Consider the following 13517-nt stretch of genomic DNA (forward strand, 5'->3'; position numbering starts at 1 on the left):
AGACCATCAAATGAGGTATACAAATACCTGAGACCATCAAATGAGGTATACAAATTTAATAAATAAGTAAAATTTAAAAATCACCAGGTATTTCTGGTGCTACCTTCTGCCTATTCCTGACTTAAGAGCACTGAACTGGGAGCACAGGAATATAATTATGGATTGTATCCAATATTAGCCAAAATTGTAATAGGTCCACTGAAATTACTAGACCTGACTAAACCCATTGATTTCAATGGGTTTACTCCGAGTAGCACTTTGTTGGAAACAACCCTATGCATGGCTTGCTTTCAGAGAACCACTCCCATTCGGACAACGGATGGGCAACTTCTGTTCTTTCTCCGCCACCTCCTCTCTCCCAGACATGGCAAATTGCCACCAAGCCTTCTCTTAGACTGGAGACAGACAATTCTCTTTTTTTAAAAAGTTAGTAGTGGTTTGACAGAGGCTGCCCTCCTCATCGTGCAGTTGTTGCACAGACACACTTCTTTTGTCCCACTATTGCTTCTGGCCAAACAGGTTTGTTTAAAACAATACAAGATGCTGACAAATCTGTTCCTCGGAGGCAAGAGTGGGATGAGGGAACATACCACAAGTAGCAATGCCTCTTTCAGAATGCCTTCAGCTCTCCAGAAAAACAACAAGAAGAAAACTTCTTGTTGGTCTCCAGCCTCACCTTGTGTCCTCCAGTGACTGCACCCAGGTCTCAATGTAGATCAGGTGCATTTCTGAAAGGGGATGGGCAAAGATCAAATGCACAGCTAGGATTTTTATCCATGGAATGCATATGGGAGGAGAAGATGGCACAAAAATGTAAGTCTCCCTTCCTTACTGATCTGTTCCTGCTAACTGCAGCACTGGAAACAACATTAAGAAAACTGAAATGAATGTCAACACAGCTTTCCTCCATGGTAAGCTGTATTATGCAGAACCTTAGCAAGGTGTTCTTTGTAGTTCCCCTCCAGATATCAAGTGCTCTGCCATAACCAGTCACAGTATCATTAGAGCCTAAAGTGGAATAGGTTAGCGGTAGAGCATATGATTTGCATGCAAAATATTTCAAATTCACTCTCCAGCACCTACAGGCAGGACTGGAAAAGTTTCCCTGACCTAAAACCCTGGAGAACTTCAGCCTGTTAGGGCCACAGATATATTGAACAAGATGGACAAATGGTCTGACTCTGTATGAGGCAGCTTCCTAGGTTCAGCAGTGGAAAACTGAGGGTTGCAAGGACTTACTGTTTTAGCAGGCTGGCTCCTTGAAAGTTCCAAGTTAATGCCTTCTTTCACCTCCCCATCATCCTCTTGCATGTCCTGAAGATTGCCTAGGTTGCAGTCTGGTAGGAAGGTTGGAAGACAGTCACTGAGCAATGCCGCCATCAAACCTCACATGCAATCTCTGTGTTGCATTACAGAGCCCCTATGGACATCCCTCCCTCCCTCCCACTGCCCAAAGGAATTACAGATGCTAACATCTGTGCCCACAATGGTACAGGGCAGTGGAATTGTTTATCCCCTTGCTCCTGAACCACTATGGGGTATGGGGAAAATTAGAAGGTTTGGGGACAGACCCAAAGAGGGGACACGGTCAAGGAGAAAGTGTTAAGTCAGGAAGAACAGCCACATTCTGGGATGAGGTTTATACAATTGTGCAGTTGACCCCTCTACCCTGATGCTCTGTCTATCTAGGCATTTTGGGGAATTATAATTTGAGGGTCCTTGAATGGGTGTGACCTACTTAGCTAAAACTAGCTGCCAATGGAGGATTTCCTTCCAATGGAATTATTAGCTTCCGATGAGTGATTGATTTTATGAAGAGTTAAAACTATTCCCTGCCTGCTGCTAATGACCCCACCCACCCCATGGCTGCTATCCCCCCCTTTTAAGTGCATGTTAAATGTAAGGATGGATTTAATGCCAACCACTTATTAATATATTTTGTGAATTTTTCACAGATATCTTCTTAATAGACATGTTGCAAAATATGTCTGCACAAGCCCCCAGGTTGCTGAATACTAGGGTGATATTGAATCACAGGTATCTTTGAATTCAAGAAAAGCTGATAACCAGAGAGGGATGGTAGGGCCCCTTCAACTGCAAAGGATTAGCTTTTTACTCATGGGTCCTTCTCTGTTCTTCATGGATTTCTCCTGCAAGGATTGTTAGGAGGAAAGGTGGAGGGAAGCACCTTGAGTTTAGGGAATCATGCAAAGAACAGGACACTGCCAAGGGCCACAGAGTTGTTGTGCCGGGCTTGGACTTGTAACCAGCTAATCCAGACAGCTGTGGGCCAAACAGGCATAAAAGGCAGGGAAGCTCTGGGCAAGCAGCAGTAGGTTGGAGCAGTTCACTGTACATACCAAACCCTTCAAAGAGTGACTCCACAAAGCTTGTGCCATTATGCAAGGTCGCTGTATTCACATACATGTAGCTCATTTCCTTCCCTGCAAAGTCAGAAAGGATATTGCCATCAACAGGAATGATTGCATCAGACCATGAGCTAAACCAGTGGGAACTCATGCTTCGAGGAATCCTTCCTAGATCAGCATGTCTGGCATGGAATTTTTGCATGTCACAGAGGATTCTGAGAAGTGTTCTAAGGCACATTCGGTTCATGCAAGGTGCCTATTGGGTCTCACCGCTGATCTGCAAGAAACTGGAAAGATCTTTGCACATATCAACATTCTTTTACAGCTGCACCTTTTTTAGGGAGACAACCAGAAGCAGCAAGATTGAAACCTTCCAGGAAAGCTCTCATCTCAGTAGAGGTCTTCTCATGGAGGAAGCCCAGTAAGCTTCTAAGGAATGCCAAGTTACTCCAGAACAGTTTGAAAACCAAGAGGCGAAATGCCAATGATGCAGAAGTGCAGGTTCTCAACCCCTTCCTGTTAAGCTGGGTCTGACTCACAAAAAAAAAGTAGTTTTGGGCTGCATTCATACTATACCTTTAAAGCACATTCTTTCCCTCAAAGAATTCTGGGCACTATAGTTTACCCCTCACAGAGCTACAATTGTCAGCAACCCTTAACAGACTACTGTGCCTAGAATTCTTTGAGGAGAAAAATGTTCTTAAGATATGCTTTTGTATGTAACCAGCCTTAGTTCAACGCCAAATTTACCAGAACAAAAAATAGAGGGTTTTTTGACTGAATTTACCAATCACATCTTACACGCTCTGTAACACTATCTCATGCCACATGAATTTTGCACTTCTTTTCCAAGCTCAATGAAAGTGATTGGCTCCCCCTCAAAGCAGCTATTAACATCCTGAACTTTAGCCAACTTAAATTGGTAGTGCTTATATATATATATATAGAGAGAGAGAGAGAGAGAAGAGGGGTGGGGATTATTTCCCACCCGCACATGAAGATTCAGAAACAATAGAGGAAATAACTGTTGTCTGAGAGGAGCAAAGCAAAATGGAGAAGCCATCCTCTTCTTTCAGAGCTGACTACCCCACAGAATCATTGTGTTCTGGGTCTTGCAGAGGGGATAATCGAGTGGCTTCCCAAGGAGAGAATACAAGCCTTTGGCTCTTCCCATGGAAATTTCATCTCTCAGCAGAAATCAGCCAGCAGGAAGGCTACTGGAAACACACATTTCCACAGGAAACACAGGGCAATTCCTGTCCAGCTACAGCGTGGCCAAATATCACTATTCACATTGCCTGCAGGCTTAAGAGCTACAGGTGCCTGCTGAACTGACATACATACACCCACTCCATGTGGCACTTGTTAGGTACCCCCGCCCCATCTCCTGGGGATGGAATTTATTCAGTGGCTTCCTTAAAGGTAAATGTGCTACAGCTGCCTTAGAAGATAAGGAACACTAAAAAGTCAAGGTGGGGACATTTCAATCTTCAGAAGCCTGCCATTTCACCTGCCCTGCACAGTGAGCTATCCCAAATATTGAGAAAGTTTGGGTGAATCCATAGGTCGCAAATAAATCAAAGAACACAATGCTCAGCTCTTGCCAGCTATTGTTTAATGCCTATTTTTCTCTGCTCCTCAAGGTCAGCTGGAGGACTCCTTCTCAATGGAACGCTCCACCAGAGGGAGTCACGTACCTCTAGCAATAAAAGGACAAAGTACAGCAGCGTTATGAAGAATGACTATGGGACACACAGCAGATGTGACGCGGGTGACCCAGGAGCTGCTGTGGAGGACAGCAGGTGCAGGAAGCATGAAACAAGGGTAAAGTGCAGGAAAAAGAAAAACTGCTTTAGTTTGGAGATGGGGGGGTGTAGTTACTCTTTCTCTCTTTGCTTGTTTATATCAGGTGTGGGGAACCTGTGGCGCTCCAGGTATCACACGACTCCAACTTGCATCAGCCCCAGCCCAACTGGCCAATGGTCAGGGAAGATGGGAGTGATAGCCCAACAACATCCAGAGGACCAGAGAATCCCCACTCCAGGTTTATATAAAGGAGGCACAATGGCATGTGGGTTCCACCTGTGAAAATGCAGAGTGTACATATGGCACATCTTCAGCTCACTTTATAGGGCCAAACCAAATGAGCTGTGGGAGATCAATGAAAAGGCTGTTACTACTATTTTTTAAAACAAAACATAAAAACTACTCATTGATGTGGGCAGAGGCAATTTGGATCAAAACTGTGGCACTGGGGGAATAGGGTTTAATCTACACCTGCCCCATCCCAATGCTGATTCCCTGGAGGTAGACTGCTCATTCCTCCAAAGCTGCCATTTACTTCATGAGGAAAAACACACACATGCTCTTTTGTTTTGTATTTATTGCAACTGCTGTCCAGTAGCAGCTGGGGAAGATCTTAATTGCCCCTAAACCAGCATCTCCTTCCATGCTAAGAGAAAGTCTTCAGGTCATTTTTCATGAATAAGTACGAGATGACACAGCCTTAACTTAACTTTTTTGCCTCTTTAGAAGCCCTTCAGATCCTGACGGCAGGGACATTTTTTTTAAAAAAGGGCAAGAAACAGGCCTTGCTGGCTATACAACTTGTGGCTGTCGCTACTGGAGTCAAATCAAGCGGGATAATTTTTGAGGTCCACCCTTGTCATTCCCTCACACTGAAAGAGAGGAGCCCTGCACAAACAAAAGCATGTGCAGGCATGTCAGGAGCCAGGGACGTGCCACAATGCAGCAGGCGGAGAGGTGTAATGTACCTTAAGGCAGTGTTTCCCAACCTTGTGCCTCCAGCTGTTTTTGAACTACAACTCCCATCATCCCTGCCTAGCAAGACCAGTGGCAAGGGATGATGGGAATTGTAGTTCAAAAACAGCTGGAGGCACAAGGTTGGGAAACACTGCCTTAAGGTTGCCTCAGCCTGAGGAATCACACAAAGAACAAATAAAGGAAGAAAAGGGGTCAGCCTGATGGGCAGGGGTGAGAGACGGCAGCAAGGGCTTTCTGACCTGCAGGGGGCTGCAGCTTCTGCAAAATATTTGAGACGGCTGTTTTCTTCTCCATTGTGGTGGAGCTCAAGTATTCGTGGTCCAAGAGCTTGAGCAGTACGTTGAGCTCAGGGAGGAGCTGATCCAAAACTGTAGGCAGAAAAGGAGAGAATCGAATTAGGATAGGGATCACCAGCTCAGCACCCATGGGCCCCAGCGTGCCCACACGTTCTACCTATGGCACCCGGAAAAGATCTTAGTAATTATCCATTAAAAAATCCACCAAGCACAAGAGGCAGTTTGCTCTTCCTGTTTGCACTGCCTTCTCCCACACTGAACATGGCTCCTTAAACATGCCCACAATTCATTAGATGTCAGGATTGGACAACCCTCCCTCCCTTCTTTTGTGAACAGAGGAGCAGTGGCAAAAAGCTTCTCTCTGTAAGTGAGTGCGGTAGTGTAGAAGTTCATTTTCCATTGACGGTGGTCTGACAGGGAGCACACACACATGATGTTGTGTTCCTGTTTCTTTTTCGGCTCCCTTAGACGTGGCAGTCATTTTGTGTTATATACTACCATTTTGTGACTAGTAACCGCAGCACGCTCTCAAAATTCCAAAGGTGCCTACTGGCTCCAAAGGGTTGGCAAACTCCAAGTTAGATTCCTGCTGTTTCCATCAGCACCATATGGAATATAAAAGATGGGCCGGATCAAGTGTACCAAGGTGAGCAGGGAGAGGGAGAAGCGACAAATTCCATGATACTTGGGAAGAGAATTGTCAGTTCCTCATGGCCTCCTCACCTGGAGAAGGTGCCTGTCTATACCCTTTAGCACACTGAGAGAGGCTACAACCAAAGCACTTCCTACTCCTTTTCCACAGGGCGTTCTCTCATTCTCTTTCTCTTATTCCATCTGCTTCAGTCAACCTTATTCTGATTTTGCCCTTTGTCAGGCAGCGAAGAGGGACCTGGGTTGCTGGATGAACAGAGCATGAGGCGCAGTCACTGCAGCCTTACTCAGCTCATATCAAAATATGGATACTATCTCCAGAAAAGGATCTTATATCAAATATAAACCATGGTGGGCAGGGGGAACAAGATCAGAGATGGACTTTTTTTAAAAAAAGCAACTGAGCATACACAGCAGTTAAATGTTTTGAAAGACTGGTCTGATAGAGATCCCCAACCCTCTGATTTTCAGAGGTCCTCTACCCAATATTAGCATAAGTCTGGCCTATGTTAGGTGACCACAAGTACTAGTACTGTTACTACCATTAGTACTATTAATGTAGCAATGATTCTGCTTGGGATGTGGAATGCTAGGGGCAAAACACCTCCCAACGACAAGATATTTGCTTTGCTGGTGGAGGGAGCTTTAAAGAGGTAAACGCTCACTTTAATCTCAACACAAGAAGCTTCCATTTGGTGAGGCAGGGATATAATTTCATTCTGATGCATTATGGGGCTATCACCTCAAGGTAGGTGCATATGAAGAGGTGCCTCAGGTCTCCCTATTTTCATGGAAGGGTCACTCCCTCATCAGAGCAGTCACCACAGCCTGAGAGCACTGCTTTTGCATGCTTTGTACAAACTAGCTCTCCTCAAGGATCACATTTACATGCTCCAATCTCAAGAGCCAGCCCCTGAACGTAGGATGGGGGAAAGCAATCTCCCGAAGATAATTCTGCAAGACTGCCAAGCTCCATGCAGTGGCACATTCTCTTGTGGTGCCCTCTTCACTGCTCTGACAACTTGCATCCTTTAACTATCACATTCCTTTTAAAAGGCTCTTCCAAATAATGTTCCCTGGCTCAATGATGACTGACTATGCACTCAGCCAGGGCTCACTTGCTCTTTTGAACATCCCGTGGGAACAACATGCAAACTACAGTACACAACATAGTTAACCCAAAATTAAACAGCACCGTTTTATAAATGTTTTGCAGCAGTGGTGGAGGGAAGCAGTTTCAGACAAAGAATAAAACCAGGCTACAATTAAATTTCTTAAACAGCTCAACTTGTTTTAACTTGACACCCAGCTGCACACGAGGGTGTTGTTTAAGAGAAGTCGCCTCATCCTTAGAAAGTGGTATAAAGTGCATCTCTCCCATCATAGTTAAGAAATACCTTTCCACTTTTAAAAGCCAGCCCTTTGATGGGAAATCAGCTTGTTTGGAAAGGCTGCTGATGAATTCAGGCAATAACATTCCAAAAGAGAAAACGGTCACCATCTGCAATACAGACAGCAACTGCTATGAAAAGGAGGGCTTTGTATATAGTGTATTCTGCCTGACTCAAGAAAACCAATGGCTTGCATAAAATGTACCAATGAAGCAGACTATTTGCTTCTGCCAGTCAAAGAATCGAGGGGTTGCAGGCCACTAAAGCCCTTGTTAGTGGAAATTTTGGCATCTCAAGCCTAACTTTGCAATTCCAAAGGGCCAAAAACTTAAACATGAAAACAAAACAGAGATTCCCAGGATGCTGAACATTCACTGAGTAATAACAGGATTGTGGGTTGTCCTTTCCATTGCAGGTTACTATATGTGACTCCTCAAGGCTCCAAATGCTGCATGGAATGCAAGCAGATGATAACAATGATGGTAGTAATAGACATTTGGATAGCACCAAAACCCTTCCATTTGCACCATCTATTTGTAATCCTTACAAGAACCCTGAAAGGTAAGTTATTATTCCCCTTGTTGCAGAAGGGTGGGGTGAGGAAGTAAGCTGATCAAGTTGCTTGCTTGTGAGTGCAGAGCAGAGCAGAGATTCAAACCTGGGAGTTCCTGATTCATAGCTAAGTCTGTTTATCACTGCACTGCATCACTACCCCAGGGAAGAAGCTACTGAGGAAGGAGCTGGGTACCGTATTTTTCGCCCTATAGGACGCACTTTTTCCCCTCCAAAAATGAAGGGGAAATGTGTGTGTGTCCTATGGGGCGAATGCAGGCTTTCGCTGAAGCTTGGAGAGCGAGAGGGGTCAGTGCGCACCGACCCCTCTTGCTCTCCAGGCTTCAGGAAGCTATCCACAAGCCTTGCAAGCCCAGTGGGAGTTGCTGCCGGGCTCCCTAGGCTTGCGGATAGCAGCCTGTTCTGGGGGCTGGGGTCAGGGGAAGCTCGGGCTTCCCCCGCCCCAGCCCCACGGCTGGGGGGGGGGAATCATTTTTTTTATTCATTTCCCCCCCCAAAAAAACGAGGTGTGTCCTATGGGCCGGTGCGCCCTATAGGGCTAAAAATATGGTAATTTCTCCAGAGCACAATCTCTCATGCCAACAGGGCCCTCTTCTCAGTGGCTTTTGTCTCCTCACATCCCCAACACTATTCAGACGGATGGTATTACATATATTATCTACTGCTATGCAATCTACTAAGCAGCTGGCTCATTGCCTAATGAACTCTTGATGCATTATGAGGCCCTCTACTTCTGAATATTTGAATAGCTCGGCAGCAAGATACTCATCTGTTTCTTTGAGATTATTTGAACAGCACCATGCACTATCCAGATGCTTTTTATACCAAACGCTTCACAAATTAGCTAAATAGATTGCTAGCAAACTCGCTGAAGACAGGTACGCAGCAAAATGAGTCCAGAAGAGAAGAAATGCCAGAGTTGGGAGAGGTAGTATAATTTTTCAGGGATACAGTACTGGTTTCAGAGACACTTGTTATATTATTCAATAGGGAGAATCTTACAACACTGGCCTGCATTTATACATGTTCTTCTCACACACTCCCAGCTTGCACATTCCATCCCATTGTTATTTTCTTAATGCAGAAAATAAATGCTAATCTTGATAAGCCTTTTTTGCCATTTTAATTTAAAAAGCAATTTTGCAATCCATGGCTGTGGTCATGCTGACCCTTCTCTGCTTAAATAAAACCTTCATTTTTAAAAAAGATGCTCTCACAGACATCCTCATCCAGGGCTTATCCACACTTTTTCTTGTCCCGCTGCTTCTCCCCTAGGAAAACCGGTCTTTAGTGCTCAGTCGGAGGAAGAGCAATTGCCATTTGCTCCGATCTATTGCTAAAGAGTGGGTTTTCCCTTGGAAAGGAGCAGGGCAAGTGGAAAAGCGCATTCTAGGCACAGCACAAGCAGAAGTGTGGACAGGCCCTAAGAGATGCCTCATTCCCCTAATTCTGCTCTCTTTGGTTCTTGTTGTCCAAGGCATTAAGGCAATTACACTCAGTATTCTTAGAACAGCCTTAAGGCTCAAGCATCACACACTATTCCACACCAGAGGTCCACAAGCAGGCAACTGTTTGCCGACTGCCAGAGGAAGAAGACAGACATATGTCCTCATTTTTATTATTTTTTACAAAAAGGTAAAGAAGACAGGGTGCGTATCCCACCTTATGGGATTGCAACACGCATTTTATGAAGCAAGAATTGTTACAAAATTGGGGCATCACTCAGTCAAAATGAGTGATTTCAGCATGGGAGAGCCACAAACATGCTTAACATGGGTGGAGTTTAATGGGACTTAGAAGTGCTTGATTTAGGCTGAGTGGAAGTGGGAGCGTTACACTTTCTTCTAATAATTCATTCCTCATTCCTGGAACACTCTATCGAGCCTTTATTTCTATCCAGCACAGGAGGCAAACGCTTGGTTTTAATTCCTGATGGCTAGCAGGTGCTTGGATTTAGTTAAAGAGAAGAACAAGAGAGAACTGCATCAAGCCATTAGGCAAGATCACTCACTCAGGTTTCTCTAAAATCTTCCAACCTCCAGGCCCACAAAGCACAGAGCAAACCCTTTGGAGTTGGATGATATATCCTGATAATCTATCTTTATCCCCTTCTTCAGTGTCATTACGAGGATACTGGAAGTGCACAGCCCCAAGGCTTCCTGTAAGCCAAGATTCATAATTTATAACATGCATTTGCCATAAAGAGGATGTGATGCGGTCCTAATTGCAACCAAGGGCCTACTGAGTGTCCCAGGGGACAACAGAAGCCATTGTTCTACCATGGGGGGAGGGGGACAGGGTTAGTATGTATTATGGGATGGAGAGCATCTCCAAACACTCTGGGATACACTGTGGCCACAAGTCAGGGATAAGCAGTTGCCACAGAACTCCCCGGCACATCCCAAAAACTGTTTGGATACACAAGCCCCCTTTTTATACTTGAGGGCACTTTGCAATACAGAAGCCAGTTTCATGAGGAAAGTTTGCTTGTTGTGTAAAGCCTTGGCCTTACCCAGATATCCAGTCATTCAGGTCTAAGCAATGCACCACTGCTCCAATGTGCAAAGTGAGAATTTGATAAGTAGCACAAATGGCAGTCCTCTAATTGAATTCCTTTGTTGAAGTTCAATTTGAAGACAAAGAACTATAAGTAGGGAGATCAGGGGCCATGAAGTTGGCCATCAATAGTTAGCAGCTGGCCAGCTGACTGAGCAGCCAATTGAGTCACCGCCTTCCCCTCAATGGAGAAATGTATTGTAGTTCTATTTAAGTTATAGTAATTTATTTCTACACTTGCATCTATAGAAATAAGTTAGCAAATGCAATCTTTGTGCAAATCAGAGTCCTCCTCTGTCCTCATTTTTGGATGATGGATTTTGTTTATTTCCTTTTTTTCTTTTTGCAATGGGTATGTGGCCAGTCAGCTTGCAGCTGGAAGCTGAACAGAGGTTGACTCCATACTCTGGCAGCCATCTGCTGAGGAAGAGGTCCTTCATTTCAGCGCTATAGTTAGCATGCAGAGATTCTGCATCAGCAACAAGCATGAGCCACAGAAGCTTTGCTGTGAGTCACAATCTGACTCAGGTAGCTTCCCCGCAACGCTCCAGGTTTTTATAAGGCAAATTCTTGCCACGGGGAGCAAGCTCTCAGCAGCATTGGCCGCAAGGTGAATTCCAAACTGCTGACTGTTGGGGATGGCTAGTAAGGTGGGTTGTTCAGAAACACCGTGCACATTTCCATACAAACATCAGAAGAACAAAAGAACTTCAGTCCTCTTGTGAATATATGTCTTGTGAGCGGCAAGTGAACCCACACCCTGCAAAACTATTCACTCATGTTGTGCTGCTTTCCATTATCCTCAAGGAGGGCACAACACAGGCCTTTTCATAATGGAGCCCACGTGTTTTTCCCAGAGTGTGGACTGTCTTGGGAGATAAAAACAGACCCTGGAACACATTTGTGGGAACAGCAACCCCTATGAAACAGGTGGACTCATTTTGTTCAAGGACAATGAACATGCCTCCCTCTCTTTCGGTCTGCCCCCATCTTCATTATTTTAGCACATATTTTTGTGTAATCCCAAATAGCCAAGAGCCTTTCCCATCTCATTCCTGAGCAAGGTCTAAAACAGAAAGCCTTGATGGAATTTTGGGTCGCAAACTGCTAAATGCTAGGGGTAGTATTCTATTAAGGAGTTCTGTCAGTGCAACAATTTCTGCTTCCACAATGGGACTGTTCCCCCTCCTCACCCTGCAGGCTCCCCAAAGGTGCTACAGAGGAATAGGAGAGCCCCTGGAACAGATTTAGGGGGCACACGGGGAAGAGGAGGACAGAAGGAGACTGTTCCATTGTGCAAAGAGAAGGAGAAGAAGAAGAAGAAGAGTTTGGATTTGATATCCCGCCTTTCACTCCCCTTCAGGAGTCTCAAAGCGGCTAACATTCTCCTTTCCCTTCCCCCCCCACAACAAACACTCTGTGAGGTGAGTGGGGCTGAGAGACTTCAAGGAAGTGTGACTGGCCCAAGGTCACCCAGCAGCTGCATGTGGAGGAGCGGAGCCGCGAACCCGGTTCCCCAGATTAGGAGACTACCGCTCTTAACCACTACACCACACTGGCTTTCCCAAAGAGAAATCCCTGTGCTGATGGAACCTTCACCACAGCACTATGTTGGATTCCACCCTACATGCTAAAAGGGAATTATTTATTATTACTCAGTATTCCCACCCCCTACCTCTATGCTAGGCTACATCTAAACCCCCACTGGCTTCATATGCACGTCTGAATGACCTTTCCCGCATGAGTGGCCCTGTCCACATAGTCCACGTTGTCATGTGCTCCCTTTGAGCATGGGATTCTACCATGTGGATGTAGCTCTTTCTCTCTGTATGTGTTATATAAAGGACAAAGCACCATATTTCAATAGTGGATACTCATATGAAAACCAAGTACAGTGGTACCTCGAGTTACAAACACCTCAGGTTACAAACTCCACTAACCTGGAAGAGTTACCTTGAGTTGAGAACTTTGCCCCAGGATGAGAACGAAAATCGTGTGCTGGCGGCACAGCAGCAGCAAGAGCGAAAGCACGCCTCTAGTTAAGAACACTTTCAGGTTAAGAATGGACCTCCAGAACAAATTAAGTTCGTAACTAGAGGTACCACTAGATATATCCAGGTACCCCTCAGCTTTCGTCTTGTCCCCCAGCTCACAATTTGTATCCACAAATTCTAGGTCTCCCGTTGCTGGGAACAGGTTCCTAATCCCAGTTCACAGCATGTTCAGGATGCAAGCATCATAAGCCTTTTCCTGCCACCTCCGCTGATGCGCTTTTATCTTCACAAGCCTTCTGTTTCCTCCTCCCTCGGCGGGGCCAATCTAAATATGAGATTTTCAGCTTAGGTGGATACAAAGCAAAGGGATCTGGGCAGCTCCAGTGTGGGGTTTCACCTAGTGTCACCAACACTGGGTTTCAGGAATACTGGAATGTGAAGCAGGTGGGGAGAAGGAAAGGGATATGAGTGGAGAACAGGGTTAACAGAAAAAGTGCACCTAATGTGCATGGCTATAAGCTCTCATTGCCAAGCAGTACCATCAGTGCATGAGATCAGCACTGAACATACCCCACAAGCTGTACATTGGAACAACCTGCACATACACATGCATGGTCCCTTCAGAAAGGTCCATAAGAACAAAGGTTTATTCAATACATATACTATAAACCCACAATAAAGGCTGACATCATTTATTAATCCTTTTCATCTCCCAACCAAGTTCTTGCAAGTAACCACCAACATATACTATTCAACCTTGATCTGGGTTAGAAATTATGCGCTTCAAATGCAGCAATATTTAGCACCTATTCTGCCTTTAGAATGTTCAAAGACCTTCATATACATTATATCAATTAACACAAAAAATAATGCTTTTAAGGGCTTTCCGTGTTTACTGAAGCT

General features: G+C 45.0%; 1 protein-coding gene across 1 annotated transcript in view; it reads right to left on the reverse strand.

Moving 5' to 3' along the window:
- The window catches only part of AFAP1L1 (actin filament associated protein 1 like 1), a 70365-nt gene that overhangs the window by 21446 nt on the left and 35402 nt on the right, over nt 1–13517 (reverse strand). The window contains exons 2-4 of the mRNA XM_081900038.1: nt 5393–5521; nt 2361–2444; nt 1240–1337 (exon numbers count right to left, since the gene is read on the reverse strand). Coding sequence (XP_081756164.1) covers nt 1240–1337; nt 2361–2444; nt 5393–5521 — 311 coding nt within the window. The remainder of the gene's footprint in view (nt 1–1239; nt 1338–2360; nt 2445–5392; nt 5522–13517) is intronic.

The sequence above is a fragment of the Podarcis melisellensis genome, assembly GCF_964234715.1.
Source record: "Podarcis melisellensis genome assembly, chromosome: 2".
NCBI lineage: Eukaryota > Metazoa > Chordata > Lepidosauria > Squamata > Lacertidae > Podarcis > Podarcis melisellensis.